Source organism: Equus przewalskii, chromosome 8, assembly GCF_037783145.1.
Source record: "Equus przewalskii isolate Varuska chromosome 8, EquPr2, whole genome shotgun sequence".
Lineage (NCBI taxonomy): Eukaryota > Metazoa > Chordata > Mammalia > Perissodactyla > Equidae > Equus > Equus przewalskii.
Genome location: NC_091838.1, coordinates 25,481,860 through 25,496,234, shown reverse-complemented (window position 1 = coordinate 25,496,234; position 14,375 = coordinate 25,481,860). Strand labels below are relative to the sequence as shown.

The 14,375-nt window shown below is 41.8% G+C and overlaps 1 protein-coding gene across 1 annotated transcript in view; it reads right to left on the bottom strand.

Annotated features, from left to right (window-relative positions):
- NSMAF (neutral sphingomyelinase activation associated factor) overlaps window positions 1–13,798 on the bottom strand; it is a 59,259-nt gene extending 45,461 nt beyond the window's left edge. The window contains exon 1 of the mRNA XM_070630544.1: window positions 13,378–13,798. Coding sequence (XP_070486645.1) covers window positions 13,378–13,436 — 59 coding nt within the window. The 5' untranslated portion in view covers window positions 13,437–13,798. The remainder of the gene's footprint in view (window positions 1–13,377) is intronic.
- Window positions 13,799–14,375: the final 577 nt, after the last annotated feature.

Sequence of the window (14,375 nt, the reverse complement as noted above, 5' to 3'; positions counted from 1 at the left end):
TTCTGCTATGAAGCAAAAGTAGTCTTCGTAGACAATCAGCTCTTCCATATGATTACTAAAACATAATCCTATCCTTAATATTGTTAAAATGTCCATAGTGCCAAAAGCAATCTATAGATTCAATGCAATCCCTACCAAAATCTCAATGGCATTTATTGTAGAAATAGAAAAAGAATCCTAAAATTCATAGGGAATGGAATAGCCAACATAATCGAGAAAGAAAAACAAAGCTAGAAGCCTCACACTTCCTGATTTCAAAACATATTACCAACTACAACAATCAAAACAGTGTGATACTGGCATAAAGACAGACATAGACCAACAAAACGGAATAGAGAGCTCAGAAATAAACACTCCCGTATATGGTCAAATGATCTTCAACAAGGGTTCTAAGGCCATACAGTCAGGAAGGGACAGTCTCTTCAACAAACGGTGTTGGGAAAACTGGATATCCACATGCAAAAGAATGAAGTTGGACCCTTACTTTACACTATATACAACAATTAACCCAAAATGGATTAAAGACAAATGTAAGGCCTGAAGCTATAAAGCTCATAGAAGAAAATATAGGGGGAAAACTTCGTGACATTGGATTTGGCAATGATTTCTTAGATATGACACCAAAACACAGATAACAAAAGCAAAAATAGACAAATGTGACTACATCAAACTTAAAAACATCTGTGCAGCAAAGAAAACAACAGAATGAGAAGGCAACCTATAGAACTGGAGCAAATATTTGCAAACCATATAGCTAGAAGGAATTAATATCTAGACTATAGAATATAGAAAGAACTCCTACAACTCAAAAACAACAACAAAAATTAGCCCAGTTAAAAAATGGGCAAAAGGGCCAGCCCCAGTGGCCTAGGGGTTAAGTTCGGCGCGTTCCACATAATTGGCCCCAGTTTGGTTCCTGGGCATGGACCTACACCACTTGTCTGTCAGTGGCCATGCTGTGGTGGCCACTCATATACAAAAAAACAGAGGAAGATTGGCAACAGATGTTAGCTCAGGGCAAATCTTCCTCAGCCAAAAAGAAAAAAAAAGGGCAAAAGACTTGAACAGACACTTCTCCAAACAAGAGACACAAATGTCTAAAAAAGTCTATGAAAAGATACTCACCATCACCAATCATCAGGAAACTGCAAATCAAATCCACAGTGAGATATCACCTCACATGCTATTTTTTTTAAAAAAAGAAAATAAATGTTGGCAAGGATGTGGAGAAGTTGGAACCCTTGAGCACTGTTGGTAGGATTGTACAATGATGCAGCTGCTATGGAATACAATTTAGAGGTTCCCAAAAAATTAAAAATAGAACTACCATATGATCCAGCAGTCCAACTTCTGAGTATATATCCAAAAGAACTGAAAACAGGATCTCCAAGAGATATTTACACATCCTTCTTCATTGCCTCATTATTCACAACAGCCAAGAGTGGAAATAACCTAAACACCCATGACAGATGAATGGATAAAGAAAACATGGTATACACATACAATGGAATATTATTCAGCCTTAAAAAAGAACGAAATCCTGTCACATGGATGAAACTTGAGGGTATTACGCTAGATGAAATAAGCCAGTCACAAAAAGACAACTACATGATTCCACTCATACGAAGTATCTTAAGTAGCCACACTGTTACCAAGGGAAAATAGAAGGGTGGTTGCCAAGAGCTGGAGGTAGGAAAAAAAAGGGGAGTCGTTATTCAGTGGGTACAGATTTTCAGTTTTGCAAGAGGAAAAAGTTCTAGAGATCTGTTGCATGACAATATGAACATGGTTAACACTACTGTACTACACTCAAAAATTTACTGTACTGTACCTTAAAAATGGTTAACATGGCAAATTTTATATGTGTTTTTTACCACAATGAAAATATATAATCATATCAACTATTGTAGAGTTAGACTCATTATTTTGGTAAATAAAATTACATCTTCCGTTATTTATCAATATGCATATTTTGTAAGAAATGTAAAACACCTGATGAAGGGATATAACCAAATCATATTATTCCAAGTTAAAGGATTAAGGAACTTTCCTGAGTTTATTTTTTCCTTTTACTGGAGTGTTCAGTTATACCTGCTTTAAAGTCTTTGTATGTAAAAATTATTACAATAAAATTTCATGGTGTTTTAAACAATGATTTTCAAACTACGTTGTATGGAGTAAAAGTTTCCATGCTTTAAAAAACAAATTAAAATCACTTCTATAATTTTATGATCTCACTCACTATTATTCTATCAGACTGTAAGTGATTTCTTTAGCAGATTCTTGGCCCTGCCCCTGGGTATTCCTTAGTTTAATCCATCTTCACAGAGGGGTGGTAGCATTATCTTGAGATAAATTTACTCATTCAGAGACTTAACTTTCTTAAAAAGAGCCTGTCACATCCTCACCTCATGTCACCTGAGTTTTAAAACACTTAACCAACAACAAAATCAAGTTCCCTCCAGGCAGCCGTCCAGGCCTCGCACTTACAGCCACTCAACAATTATTGAACACTGTCAATGAACAGTATTTGTAACGGGTTCCCGAGATTTTGCTAGGCAATCATTTCTCTAGATGGGAGATGTAAAACAGGCCTCAGGGTGCGGGCGAGGGCTGGGATATGGGTTCAACGGGAGAAAGAGCCAGGGTGCCTTAGCGATGTGTGCACAGGCAGAGGAAAGGGCACGAGGGTCAGGTATGTGCCATCTCTACTCGGAATAGCCCGATGCTATCCTCGGATTAAGCTAGACAGTACAGACCCTACCACCCAGAGAGCAGTTTAAATAAACTGGGCATTTTTTGTTAAGCTTCTTAAAAATGGCCTCTGAAACAAGGAAGAAATTTTCTAAAAATGTTGAACAGACAAGGGCAAGAACATGGTCCTGTGACCCACCATTAGAAATGTTCCCCCAGTAATACACTTAACAGCAACCTCTGAATAGAGTCATGCAAACAAGTATTATTCCACCTGACTATACTAACATAAATTTCTCCTTTCTCAGTTCTGCTATTAAGACATCACGAAAATAAACTTATACTCTGGCAAAGTTCACATGAACTAATCTACTGCATTTCCCTGATCCAGCAGTCAGAACTCTGTCAAAACAGATTAGAATAGCCAGCCATGACTTCACAGTGAATTCATGCCGGAGACTGGTGACAAGAACTTCCTCTTCTGGTGGTTTATAAATAATCTGTCTGATCTAGAATTAGCACTAACCCTACTTGAGCACATATGTTCTTTCTGCACCTTTCAAAGTTCCCAGACCACTGAAACAGACCTGTGATTCCAAACTCCAACTGCTCCCAGGACTTTACGCCAGGAGAAATATGCACATGGGTGCCCTTGGCATCTGCACCCATCTTATGAAAGTTTATCCCGTCACTTTCAGTCTGATGGTCAGTATCATTAACAGAGTACAAAATAAGAGCCACTTCCTCTGCCATAAACCAATTTTATACTACTGGGCTGGGCCCTAGGCAGCAGCCTCATTTTAAACAAAACTTTAGGAGACTTTTACAATTTTTTTAATCTATAGGATTTTTTAAAGCTACCACTTATTTGAGGCTTTAACTTTCTTGATGCTAATTGTGTAGGGCTGTGATATCCTTTTAATCTGTCCTTTGTTGTTGCCCTTCTTGCTTGATATTTTAAAAAAATTATAAGCTCAAAGGAAAACTGCGTGTACAACCATTCTATGTTTATTTGGTTGTCTGATTTTCTGTAACTCTTCACAAAGTGATCACCAGGATCGGGTGTGCTGAATTCTATTTCTGACAGTTTCACAAACTGCCTGGGTTAATATCCTTTTCAGAACTGTCCAGTAACAATACCTATCTCTTTTTTTCCTTGAAACTTTCAATATCGGCTTTGTGAAAAATCCAGATTCTAAGTATGACAGAATCCTTCTTAAATGCCCTGGGCTTCAACAATAAACAAGTCGATATGACTGCTTTTTCTGAAGATTTCTGCCACTGCTGCTTAGTTAATTAATTTCTCTTTACTATTCAGAATTTTGTAAAGTTCTCAAGTTCTCTGCCTTAAGATAAATTAAAACTTCGCAAAGGAAGTCAAGGAACTGTAATTACATCTCACTAAGCATTGACAAAGTAAGGTCTCCTATCATTTTCTGTATTGCCACTTCCTGTTTTAAATCTACATCAAGTACACATCCCCATTTTTTCTACCCACTTACGTGGCCTGTAAACAAATGAACACAATTATGTTATCTCTGTTCCTTTTTCCAGTAAGTTCCCTGGGTTTTTTCCCTCTTATTCATGGATTCCCCTGCAGATGTATATCTTCTTGACATTCAGAGCCCGCTCCCTCCCCTCCTAACATGTCCTTCCCTTGGAATAGGCCTGTAGCTTTTCAGCACCGGATTCCAATCTTCAGTCTCATCTTACCAACCTTCACTGACATCTAAAAAACACATTCATCCTCTTTTGTAGTAAAATTCAACTCATTTTATTATGCATGCTCTACATATTGGCATAGAGACATCTGAGTTATTTCTAGTCCCTGAATCAGTTGTTCTCTCATGTACATTACCAGCCCCTCCTCCCCTGGAGTAGCATTTCATCTCATGCCAGCCGTCCTCCAGTGTAACCAATTTCATTACTTCATCAGGTCTTTTTATCCTTTCCTCTGGGAGTAAATTTAAACTCTATCACTCAGCCAGACTCTAGGAAATTATATTCTCTGACTACGTGAGATGCACTTACTTCCTGGCCAAGATGGTTCAGACATTAAAATCCCTTTCACTGACACCATCTACAAAGCTGGTTGCGTCTATTTTCATGTCTCAACTACCCATGAGAACAAATGCCAAAATATCACATATACTCTCAAAGTCTTTCAATTTCCTCACCAAGGGTCATGGCCCTGGGGAGGATGCTTTCATCAGCCTTCTCTGCACTATCAAGAAGATAAAGATGAAAGTATCGTTGGAAGAAACAAACAAAAAAATTCAAGATGAATGCTTACTTACTATAAATTACTGAACGAACGTTACTGTGTGTACAAATCACCTGGGGATCCTGTTAAAATGCAGACTCTGATGCACTAGATCTGGGGCGGAGCCTGAGATTCTGTATTTTCTAACAAGTTCCCAGGCAATGCTGATGCTGCTGGCCCTCGCAGCGCACTTAGAGTAACAAGGTTCTAATCCCTCCATAACCAGGCTTCGATCACTCCCACATCATTCTCGATTTCAGAGATACCATAAAGTAAGCACTGGCCTCGTATTTAAGCCAGAAGCAGCCTGTGATGCTGGAAAAGGGGTGGGGCATTCGTTTAGCCTTAGTTCAGCCATGACTTGGCCATTGGACTTTTAGTCAAATCACTTTCACTTTCCTCACTTAGGTCTCAACTATAAAGCTGAGGGCAAGGAACTATAAATTAATGACCTCAAAAGTGCCTTGTTATTTTTTTGTAGTTTCTTAGTGCCATGGAGTCGACTCCAACTCCTAACGCCCCCGTGTAAAGAGAGCGGAACCCTGCCAAGTCTTGTCATACCATGCCCTCCCCTTCCAGTGGTGTCTCACACAATGCTCCACTGCTATTCACAGGGTCTTTGTGGCCATTTCTTTCCAGAAGTGGGTGGTCAGGTCCTTCTTCCTAATCTTAGTCTGGAAGCTCCACTGAAACCTGTCCACCATGGATGATTCTGCTGGTATTTGACATACCGGTGGCATAGATTTCAGCAACACAGCCGCCACAATATGACCACTGAAGACGGGTGGTGTGGTTCCCGGACCGGGATACAAAGCTGAGCCAGGATGAGGAGAGCCCTGGATCTTAACCACTAGACCACCAGGGCTGGCTACTGGGTTTATAGATTTACTAAGTACGCCTGGGCTTAAAGAAGTCAGCAGGAATTCCACTTCAGGCATTATGGCAGATTTAGATGTCCAGAGAAAAAAATCTCAGTACAGAGCCTTTAAAATTGCTGAATAAATTACTAAAAATTCTTTTCAAATGCTTGGCTGAGGTGATGGAAAAGTAAGGGAAAGTCTTAGAAGAGAGAAACAAAGAAGTTGGCAGGCACTGAGCAGTCTTTTCACCTGGGGGCTTTGCCCAACTCTTTGAGTAGGAGCAGCGTGAACTCCTTAGGGCCATGTGCCCTGAGGGGATGGTCTTGCAGGGAGATGTAGAGGAAGCTGGGATCCCTAAAAGTAACGTCCTTTGAGGGTGGAAGTAAAAACCACCACCCCACCTTCCCCAGAGCCAGATGGTAGGACCTTGGCTCTGGGCTGTGGGCAAAATAAATCTCCTTGAGAATTTGAAACCACAAGCCTGCCTTAACACATTTGAGGCTAGAATGCATACTGCCTATTTAGCCCAGAAAAACTTGACAAACCAGTGCGGTCTCTCCCCACACCCCAGGGAGGAAAAAATGCAAATACTTTATGGAAAAGTACACTTTAAACCCAGGCCTCCAAGAATTCGCGAGGATAAACTTTCAAGGAATGAGAGGCCACAATCAAAAATCACAAATAAGTGAGGAAGTGAAATTACTGAATGAGGATCAGTACAAGCAGCAAACTACTCAAGGCTACAGACAATTTATTTTCTGGATCTGATCACTTTAACAGATAAGCTTAAAGAAACAGAAGGACATCAAAAGTATAACAAAGGAACAGACTTTTACCAAAAATGACCAGGGAGTTAATGACCCAAACAGAACTAGAAATTCAAAAATATAATAATTGGGGCCAGCCCTGTGGCCGAGCGTTTAATTTCGTGCGCTCTGATTCGGCAGCCCAGGGTTTTGCCAGTTTGGATCTTGGGCGTGGACATGGCACCACTCATCAAGCCACGCTGAGGTGGCATCCCACATAGCACAACCAGACTCACAACTGGAATACACAACTATGTACTGGGGGGCTTTGGGGAGAAGAAGAAGGAAAAAAAACAAAAAGAAGATTGGCAACAAATGTTAGCTCAAATGCCAATCTTCAAAATACATATATAATAATTGAAATTAAAACTAAAACTAATGGGATAGACAGCAAATTGGGCAAAGTGAGAGAAATTTAGTAAATTGTATGTTGGATTTAAATCACCCAAGAGGCAGCACAGAAAAATAAAGATAAATATTAAAGAGTCATTTTGAGACATAAAAGAATAGTCAGAAGCAATATTCCAAGAACTAAAGGCTTGGCCCCAAGTTTTCCTGAACTGTTTCAGCTTTAGGAACCCCAATCAGGATAGACAAATGAAAAGAAATCTCTGTATTGACAAACAGCATAACACTACAAAGAGGAGATCTCAAAAGCAGCCAGAGAAAAGACAGATTACTCACAAAGAACAATTAGACTTAAATGATATGGGTTTATTGCAGGTTGGTCTCCAGAACAGAAGGTGGCCTCCTGCAAAGCTCCATGAAAACTTGCTATGGTCTTGTGTTAAAGGCAAACAGTCAAGGTCAACCACAAAGCTTGGACCCCAGTGCCTTAATCATGCCAGAGAAAATGCTGGTGCTTCCCTCACCATGAACACTGACAAAATAGATCCTTCCCCTATCCTGCCACATCATACAGACTCAAGTGCAAGGCTTAGACAGCCCCTATACAAGCCAGGGAAGTGGTGAGGCCAACCCACAGCCACAAATGTTGAGATGGACTTGGCGAGCCAACGTTCCAGCACAGTGTAGCTCTACTGTATCCTGGCCCTTGGTCACCCCATGGGATCTAGGTTTCTCCCGGAGTCTGAAGCTTGACTCTGCCAGGTAGCTAAGTGCTATACCGGGGGGCATGGCACACCTCTTAGCTTTTCTCTGTTGAGCTCCCCCACCGAATGCTGCTCCGGGCAAGGCTGGTGCATATTCCCTGGCCATTTGCCTTCCTTTTTCACAATCTTCAAAATGCAGAGAGAATTATACATCCAGCAAAACTGATTTTCAAAACAAGGGCAACATAAGGACATGTCCAGACAGACAAAAACAAACATAGTTTACTACCATCAGACCCTCAGCAGGGGAAGTTCTAAAGGATGTTCTTCAGGAAAGAGAAAATAATTCCCCAGACAGAAGATATGATATGCAAGAAGGAATGCTAAACTAAGATAATGGTACATATGCATGTAAAACTATACAAGCATTAACCAGACAATTATAATGTCCCATTTGTAGACTGAAAATACTGGACAATAACAGACTATAATTTAGCATAGGACAACAGAAGTTAAGTATTCCAAAGTCCTCATATTATTAGGAAGGAGAGTAAAGAGAATGATTAGTTTCAGACCTTAAATTAAATATAAATGTTAAAATTTAAAGGGTAGGCACTAGAAAAACAGAAACAGAATATATAACTTCTGTACTCTTCAAGAAAAATTAAACAATGGAGTCTTAGTTAATCCAAATAAAGGAAAAAAATAAGACAAAATTAAAGAACGAAATGAAAAAGTAAAACTGAATCCAAATATACTTGTAATAATAATAAATGTAAATGGACTAAACTAATCGACCAAGACAAAAATTATCAGAATGAATTATTAAAAAGTCCAACTATAAGCTATTTATAAGAAATATGCATAAAATCTAAGGACACAGAAAAGTTGAAAGTAAAAGAATGAAAAATTCTATACAATGCAAATAACCAAAACGAAACTTATATAGTTATATTAATATCAGACAAAATAGAAGAAAAATCATTACTAGAAGAAGTCATTATATATTGATGAAAGATTCAATTTTAAAGATAAGAAGAATCTTATCTAAGGAGACATCAATTCTAGACAAGAAGATAAAGACAAAAAGAATCTTAGCTAAGAAGATATCAATTCTAAACTTGCATAGACTTAGACTTAGTAACACATGCTGAAAATACATATAGCAAAAACTGATAGAAATACAAGGCAAAGTTTGCATCGTGAAGCATCTCTCAGTAATTGATAAGTCAATTAGAAAAAATTTCATTAAGGAAATAGAAGATCTAAACAAATAACAAGTTTAATGTAACAGATATATAAAGAGTATTGTACTAATATTAATATACATCCGTTTTTAACCTCACATTGAACATTTGTGAAAACTGACCACATACTAAGTCATAATACATAATTTCAAAGAATTAGTATTTTACAGGCCTTATTCACTGAACGCAAGTTAAAAAATAAAAAACAAAAAGATAATTTTCAAATTCTATGAGTTGGAAATGTTAAGACACAATTCTAAATATCTGTTGTGTAAAAGATGAAATCACAAGATGAAAAACAAGCAATGAATTTATTACATGGCCATTCCCATTTTACATCATATTTTTTAAAAGAATTTTTAAAGAAAATCATATAGCAAACACTCAAAATCCATTTATGGGTAGACTCTCGTGTTCAATGGTAGCCATTTTGGAAGAAGTCAGTTTGAGACAGCAATAAGGGAATAAGGTGATAGGCTAGTAAAGCATTTCGGGTAAAGCCAATGTAACTTCTAAATTAATCAAAATATTTGCAACATTTATTTCCTCTCCCACTGCTTCTTTGTCACATAAGAAAAATAAACACTGTTTGTTTAAGTCATAGTTAGGCAGATTTCTCTCGACCCATCAGCATTCCTGACCAATTGAGTGCTGATTCTGCAGTTTATCTCCATTTTCAACACCTGGCATATCCCACAGAGATATTAAAAGAATAGGATGATCAGTCTCAGAGATGAAAGATTAAAGAGAAGTCTAACAAATCACTTTGCCCTATCAACAAGTAGTTTTAGTATAATGAATACAGAAGCAACTGATAAACTAAACACATTAAGTAAAAGATATTTAATATCAGCCAAGAAATTTAATATCAGCTTAACCAAGAGAATTATACACACGTGGAATACCTGAAGCAAGCTGAAGTGTAAGAAGTATGCCTGTAAAACTATTCACGTAATATGTGCACCCAGTATAAAATCCACAATCACTAACATTTTACCCTGAAACGACAGCTTACAAGCCACAGCTAAGTAATTTGTTCTATGACATTATAGAGAGAAAACTGGGGCTGTCCCCTGGAGGAACATGTCTCACATCTAAATTTCTAAATCACCCAAGAAGAAAACAACAGTAGTCCCACCACACCACTCCTAGATATGAAGAAACTTAGCAATTAGCCTCCTCCTAAATCTTAAAAGAGACATAACTTAAACCGCGGCAGTTTGTGGAAAATCCTCATCTGCTGACCCCACTGTACACATCTGCCATTTCCAACAATTCCAAAGGAAGATATGTGAATTGTCTCTCAAAATTTTCTTCCATTTATCTTCATTAACACTTGCATAGGATAGATTTAAAAACCAGTAAAATCAACACGGTTCCCGCCATCTAAAGCTCAACCAGGATACCAGTGTTTAACTTAATTTGAATGGCCAAGTATCTCTTTGTTTTCCAATATTGAAAATTACCAAAGCATTTCTTTATAAACCTCACCAATAAATGGCATCACTGTACAGTTGTTGAAACCAGAAACCTGAGAGTAGAAATGCCATGTTAGCAAATAAAAATACAGGATACTTGGTTAAATATGAATTTTAGATAAATTACAAAATTTTTTAGTATAAGTATGTACCCAATATTGCGTGGGCCATACTTACACTAAAAGACGATTTGTTGTTCACCTGAAATTCAAATTTCACTTGGTGTCTCCTCTTACCTCCCACATGCAATCCACCACACCAAGATCTGTCAATTCTACCTCCTAAAAACATCTAAAATCCACCCACTTTTCTCCATTTCTTCTGCCATCACCTTGGTCGAAGCCACCAATCGAAGAACCTCCCAACCAGTCTCTGCACTTCTACTTTTGCGGAAATATCACTTACTCTAAATGCAATAGCATCAACTTAACACTAAGAGAAATAAATGCTACCTTCAAGTTTCTCCTTTTCCAGGGTCATCATTTGGTAGCAGTGGAAATGCAAAATCTCTAAAGTAGCATGAGAGGGGCCAGCGAACTCACAACTTGGAAGAGGCGAGGCCCCTCATTGAAGGGCAGCCTCTGAAACAGTCCCAAGGAAAGTAACAGCTCTCTTGGGTATGCTGGAGCCATGACCTATAGGAGTCATTTTGCTAAGTGATGTGTATTGCCACAAAGAAATGAGCCAGGAAAAATCTGCAGAAATGGTAAGTTTGGGGCTCAATAAAGTTGGTTTAAAATACTTTTGTCTTTCAGAATGAATTCCAAGATTTATAAAGAGATTGCTTGATTCTAGCCCACATCTGACTCTGAGACAGATTGCTGTCACTCAAAGTGATATTCTAAGGACACCATCCTGGTTAGAGTCTGCCCATCAGCCTAAGGTTGCAAAGCCATGGGGAGGAGCATTAAAGAATTTAGGCAGTCAGCAAGTAGGATTCAAATAAATATTTACATGTGGCACCAACTTTTTCAGATTACTGATGCTCGGAAACAGTTGCTGCCTCCTGACTGATGAATAAACGTTTGGGCTGTGAAAGCTACAGTTATCTCGGAGTGCTGCTAGCCTGTCACATTTTTATCTGATGAACAGCTCCCAACAAAGCAGATTATACATAGAAATGCAAGTGCAGCCTTTAAGATTTGTGTGACATCGCAGAGCTATGCAAGCTAACCAAATTAAACACAAATGACTGCCATCGAAAGACCTGGCACGTCTAAAGAAAAAAGGTTTTCCTGTATATCAAAGGGGCCACAGAATTGTTACAAATGACTCTCAGATCATAGAACATGATGGCAATCCAAGTGTTTCAAAGTTCTTACAATGTAAATTTGAACATTCATCTCTTTAATACAGAATACCACCAAGTCTTAATGTTGTTGGTACCAAAGAAACTCTACTCAAGCTCTTTCCACATGAAACATGGATTACAAATGAAGTCAGAAGAGCGTCCAGTGTGTTACTTTATTTATGGCCCAGTTTTATTTTTTTATTTTTATTTTTTTAAAGATTTATTATTTCCTTTTTCTCCCCAACACCCCCCGGTACATAGTTGCACATTCTTCGCTGTGGATTCCTCTAGTTGTGGCATGTGGGACGCTGCCTCAGCGTGGCTTAGATGAGCAGTGCCATGTCCGCGCCCAGGACTCGAACCAACGAAACACCGGGCCGCCTGCAGCGGAGCGCGCGAACTCAACCACTCGGCCACGGGGCCAGCCCCATGGCCCAGTTTTATTTAATAAATAAACTTTCTGTGGATAAAACCTAATCACACTATCAAAGACGTTCTTGGAAGCCATATCCAAGATAGGTTTTTTGGTCTATCTTACCTTCTTCTCTACTGTAGGGAAATGAAATTTCAGACTATGGCTATCCTGGCCAGGCCAACAGAGATTAGAAAGGAATGAACGAAACAGGTCAAGTCAACGCCTATAAGACAAGGGCGGATGCTGCGAGATCTCACACACCTTAAAGTCTACGCTTGTATTTCCACGTATAATCTGCTTTGTTGGTGTCCACTGATCACACAACAGCATGACAGGCTAGCAGCACTCAGATATAACTAGTTCCCACAACCGAGATAGTATTTGTAAAATGATGCATGCCCACGTCCTTTCGGCACCTGGGATCTCAGACCCGAGGACCAGCCAATTGTTTCGGGCACCAGAAATGCATTGGAAAGCATGCTCTGTTAGAGCAGAAGTGAGCTTTCTCATAAGAGACTTCCCCTGGAGACTGAGGATCAGAAACTCTGCTGCTCCTGGGACCCCAAATCCTTACGCGGATGCAGGGGATCGGCTGTGGTGCCTCACAGCGCTTTCCAACACGCAGCCTTCAAGTACACTTAGAACAAGGTCCCTCCCTGCTCGGTGGGACCCGTTTGGGAGGCTGGACCTTGGCTTTTCTCAGAATAAGGCCCTTCTTCCGGCCCGCTCCCCACAGGGCGCCAGCCGGGCACTGGCTTTCCGTCTGAAGAAGTTGGCAGGGAAGAGGCGCCGGGATGCGGGGCATCAGCGTCCCCCGGGGCGGGCGCGGTGGTCGCCGAGCCGCGCGGTGCCGCCTGCGCGGACCAACCGTGCGGCGCCCGACCCAGTGCTGGGACCCAACGCCGGCTCCCTGGGGGCCTGGGGGGAAAGAGGGGAGAATGCGGGAGGGGGGCCAGCCGAGCCCGCTCGCTTACACCCCGCCCGATCCCCTCCAGGGAACGCCGGCTCGCGCGCCGGGCCGCCCGCCCGCGAGGGGACTCCATGCCCGGTCCGCGCGGCCTCTTCCGGGTGAGCCGGCCGAGCCGGCCCGCGGCCGCCGGGACCAGCGGGGCCGCCGGGCTCCGCCGCGGGATCGGGCCCCGGTCCCGGCCAGGCGCCGGGCCTCTGAGCCCGAGCCGGTCGGGCCCCGGCCGCTGTCCCTCAGGCCTCCGGAGGGCCGGCAGGCCCCTCCCGCCGCGCCCCAGGCCGGGCCTCCGACTCCGGCCGCTCACCTCTCCTTGGAGTAGAGCTGCAGCCGCTGCTCCTGCTGCTTCTTCCGGATAAACGCCATGGAGCGAGGGCGGCCGCGGGCGGGCCCCGCTGCCGCCGCCGGGAGCTGGAGGAGCCGCGGGCGGGGCGGCCCGGCGGGCGGAGAGCGCGGCGGCGGGCCTGGCTTCCCGGGCGGCGGCCGAGAGCCCGACGCTGCGCCCCAGGCCGCGGCGTCCCGGGCCGCTCACCGCAGCATCCTCGCGTGGGGACTCCGGCGGCGCCGTGACTCAGGCCGGAGGAGGGGCGCGCGGTGACCCGAGGCGCAGGCGGACCGGGGTTCCCAAAGGCCCCGGGGGCCACCTGGGGTCTGTCCTCACACGCCGAACGCCCGCCGCTTTACCAGCCGCGGCACCGCTCCATTTTCAATAGTGTACCTGGGAAAACGGATGCTCGCCCACAAACTGTACCACCTGGCGGCCACAGGGACTCAAAATGTCAACGTTTGGGACACTCGGTCCCTTGGGAGTTGAAATAACTGGTGGCATGACTTTTTTCTCTTTTTCTAACAGCTTTATTGAGATAAAAGTTACACACCAAGCAATTCACCCATTTAAAGTGTACCATTCAATGGTTTGGGTGTATTTACATATGTATGTACAACTATCACTACAATTTTGAAACATTTTCATCACCTCACAAAGAAACCCATACCCTTTAGTTATCACCCCTCCAAACTCCCCAACCCCAGCCCTAGCAAACACAAATCAACTTTCTGTCTCTATAAATTTATCTATTCTGGACATTTCCTATAAATGCTATCAAACAATATGTAGCATTGTCTGGCTTCTTTAATTTAGCATGAGGTTTTCAAGGTCCACCCATGTATCCATTCTTTATTCCTTTTTATGGCTGAATAATATTCCACGGTATGGATGTACCACATTTTGTTTATCCATTCATCGGTTGATGGACATTTCTGTTGTTTGCACCATTTGGCTATTATGAATAATGCTGCTATGAA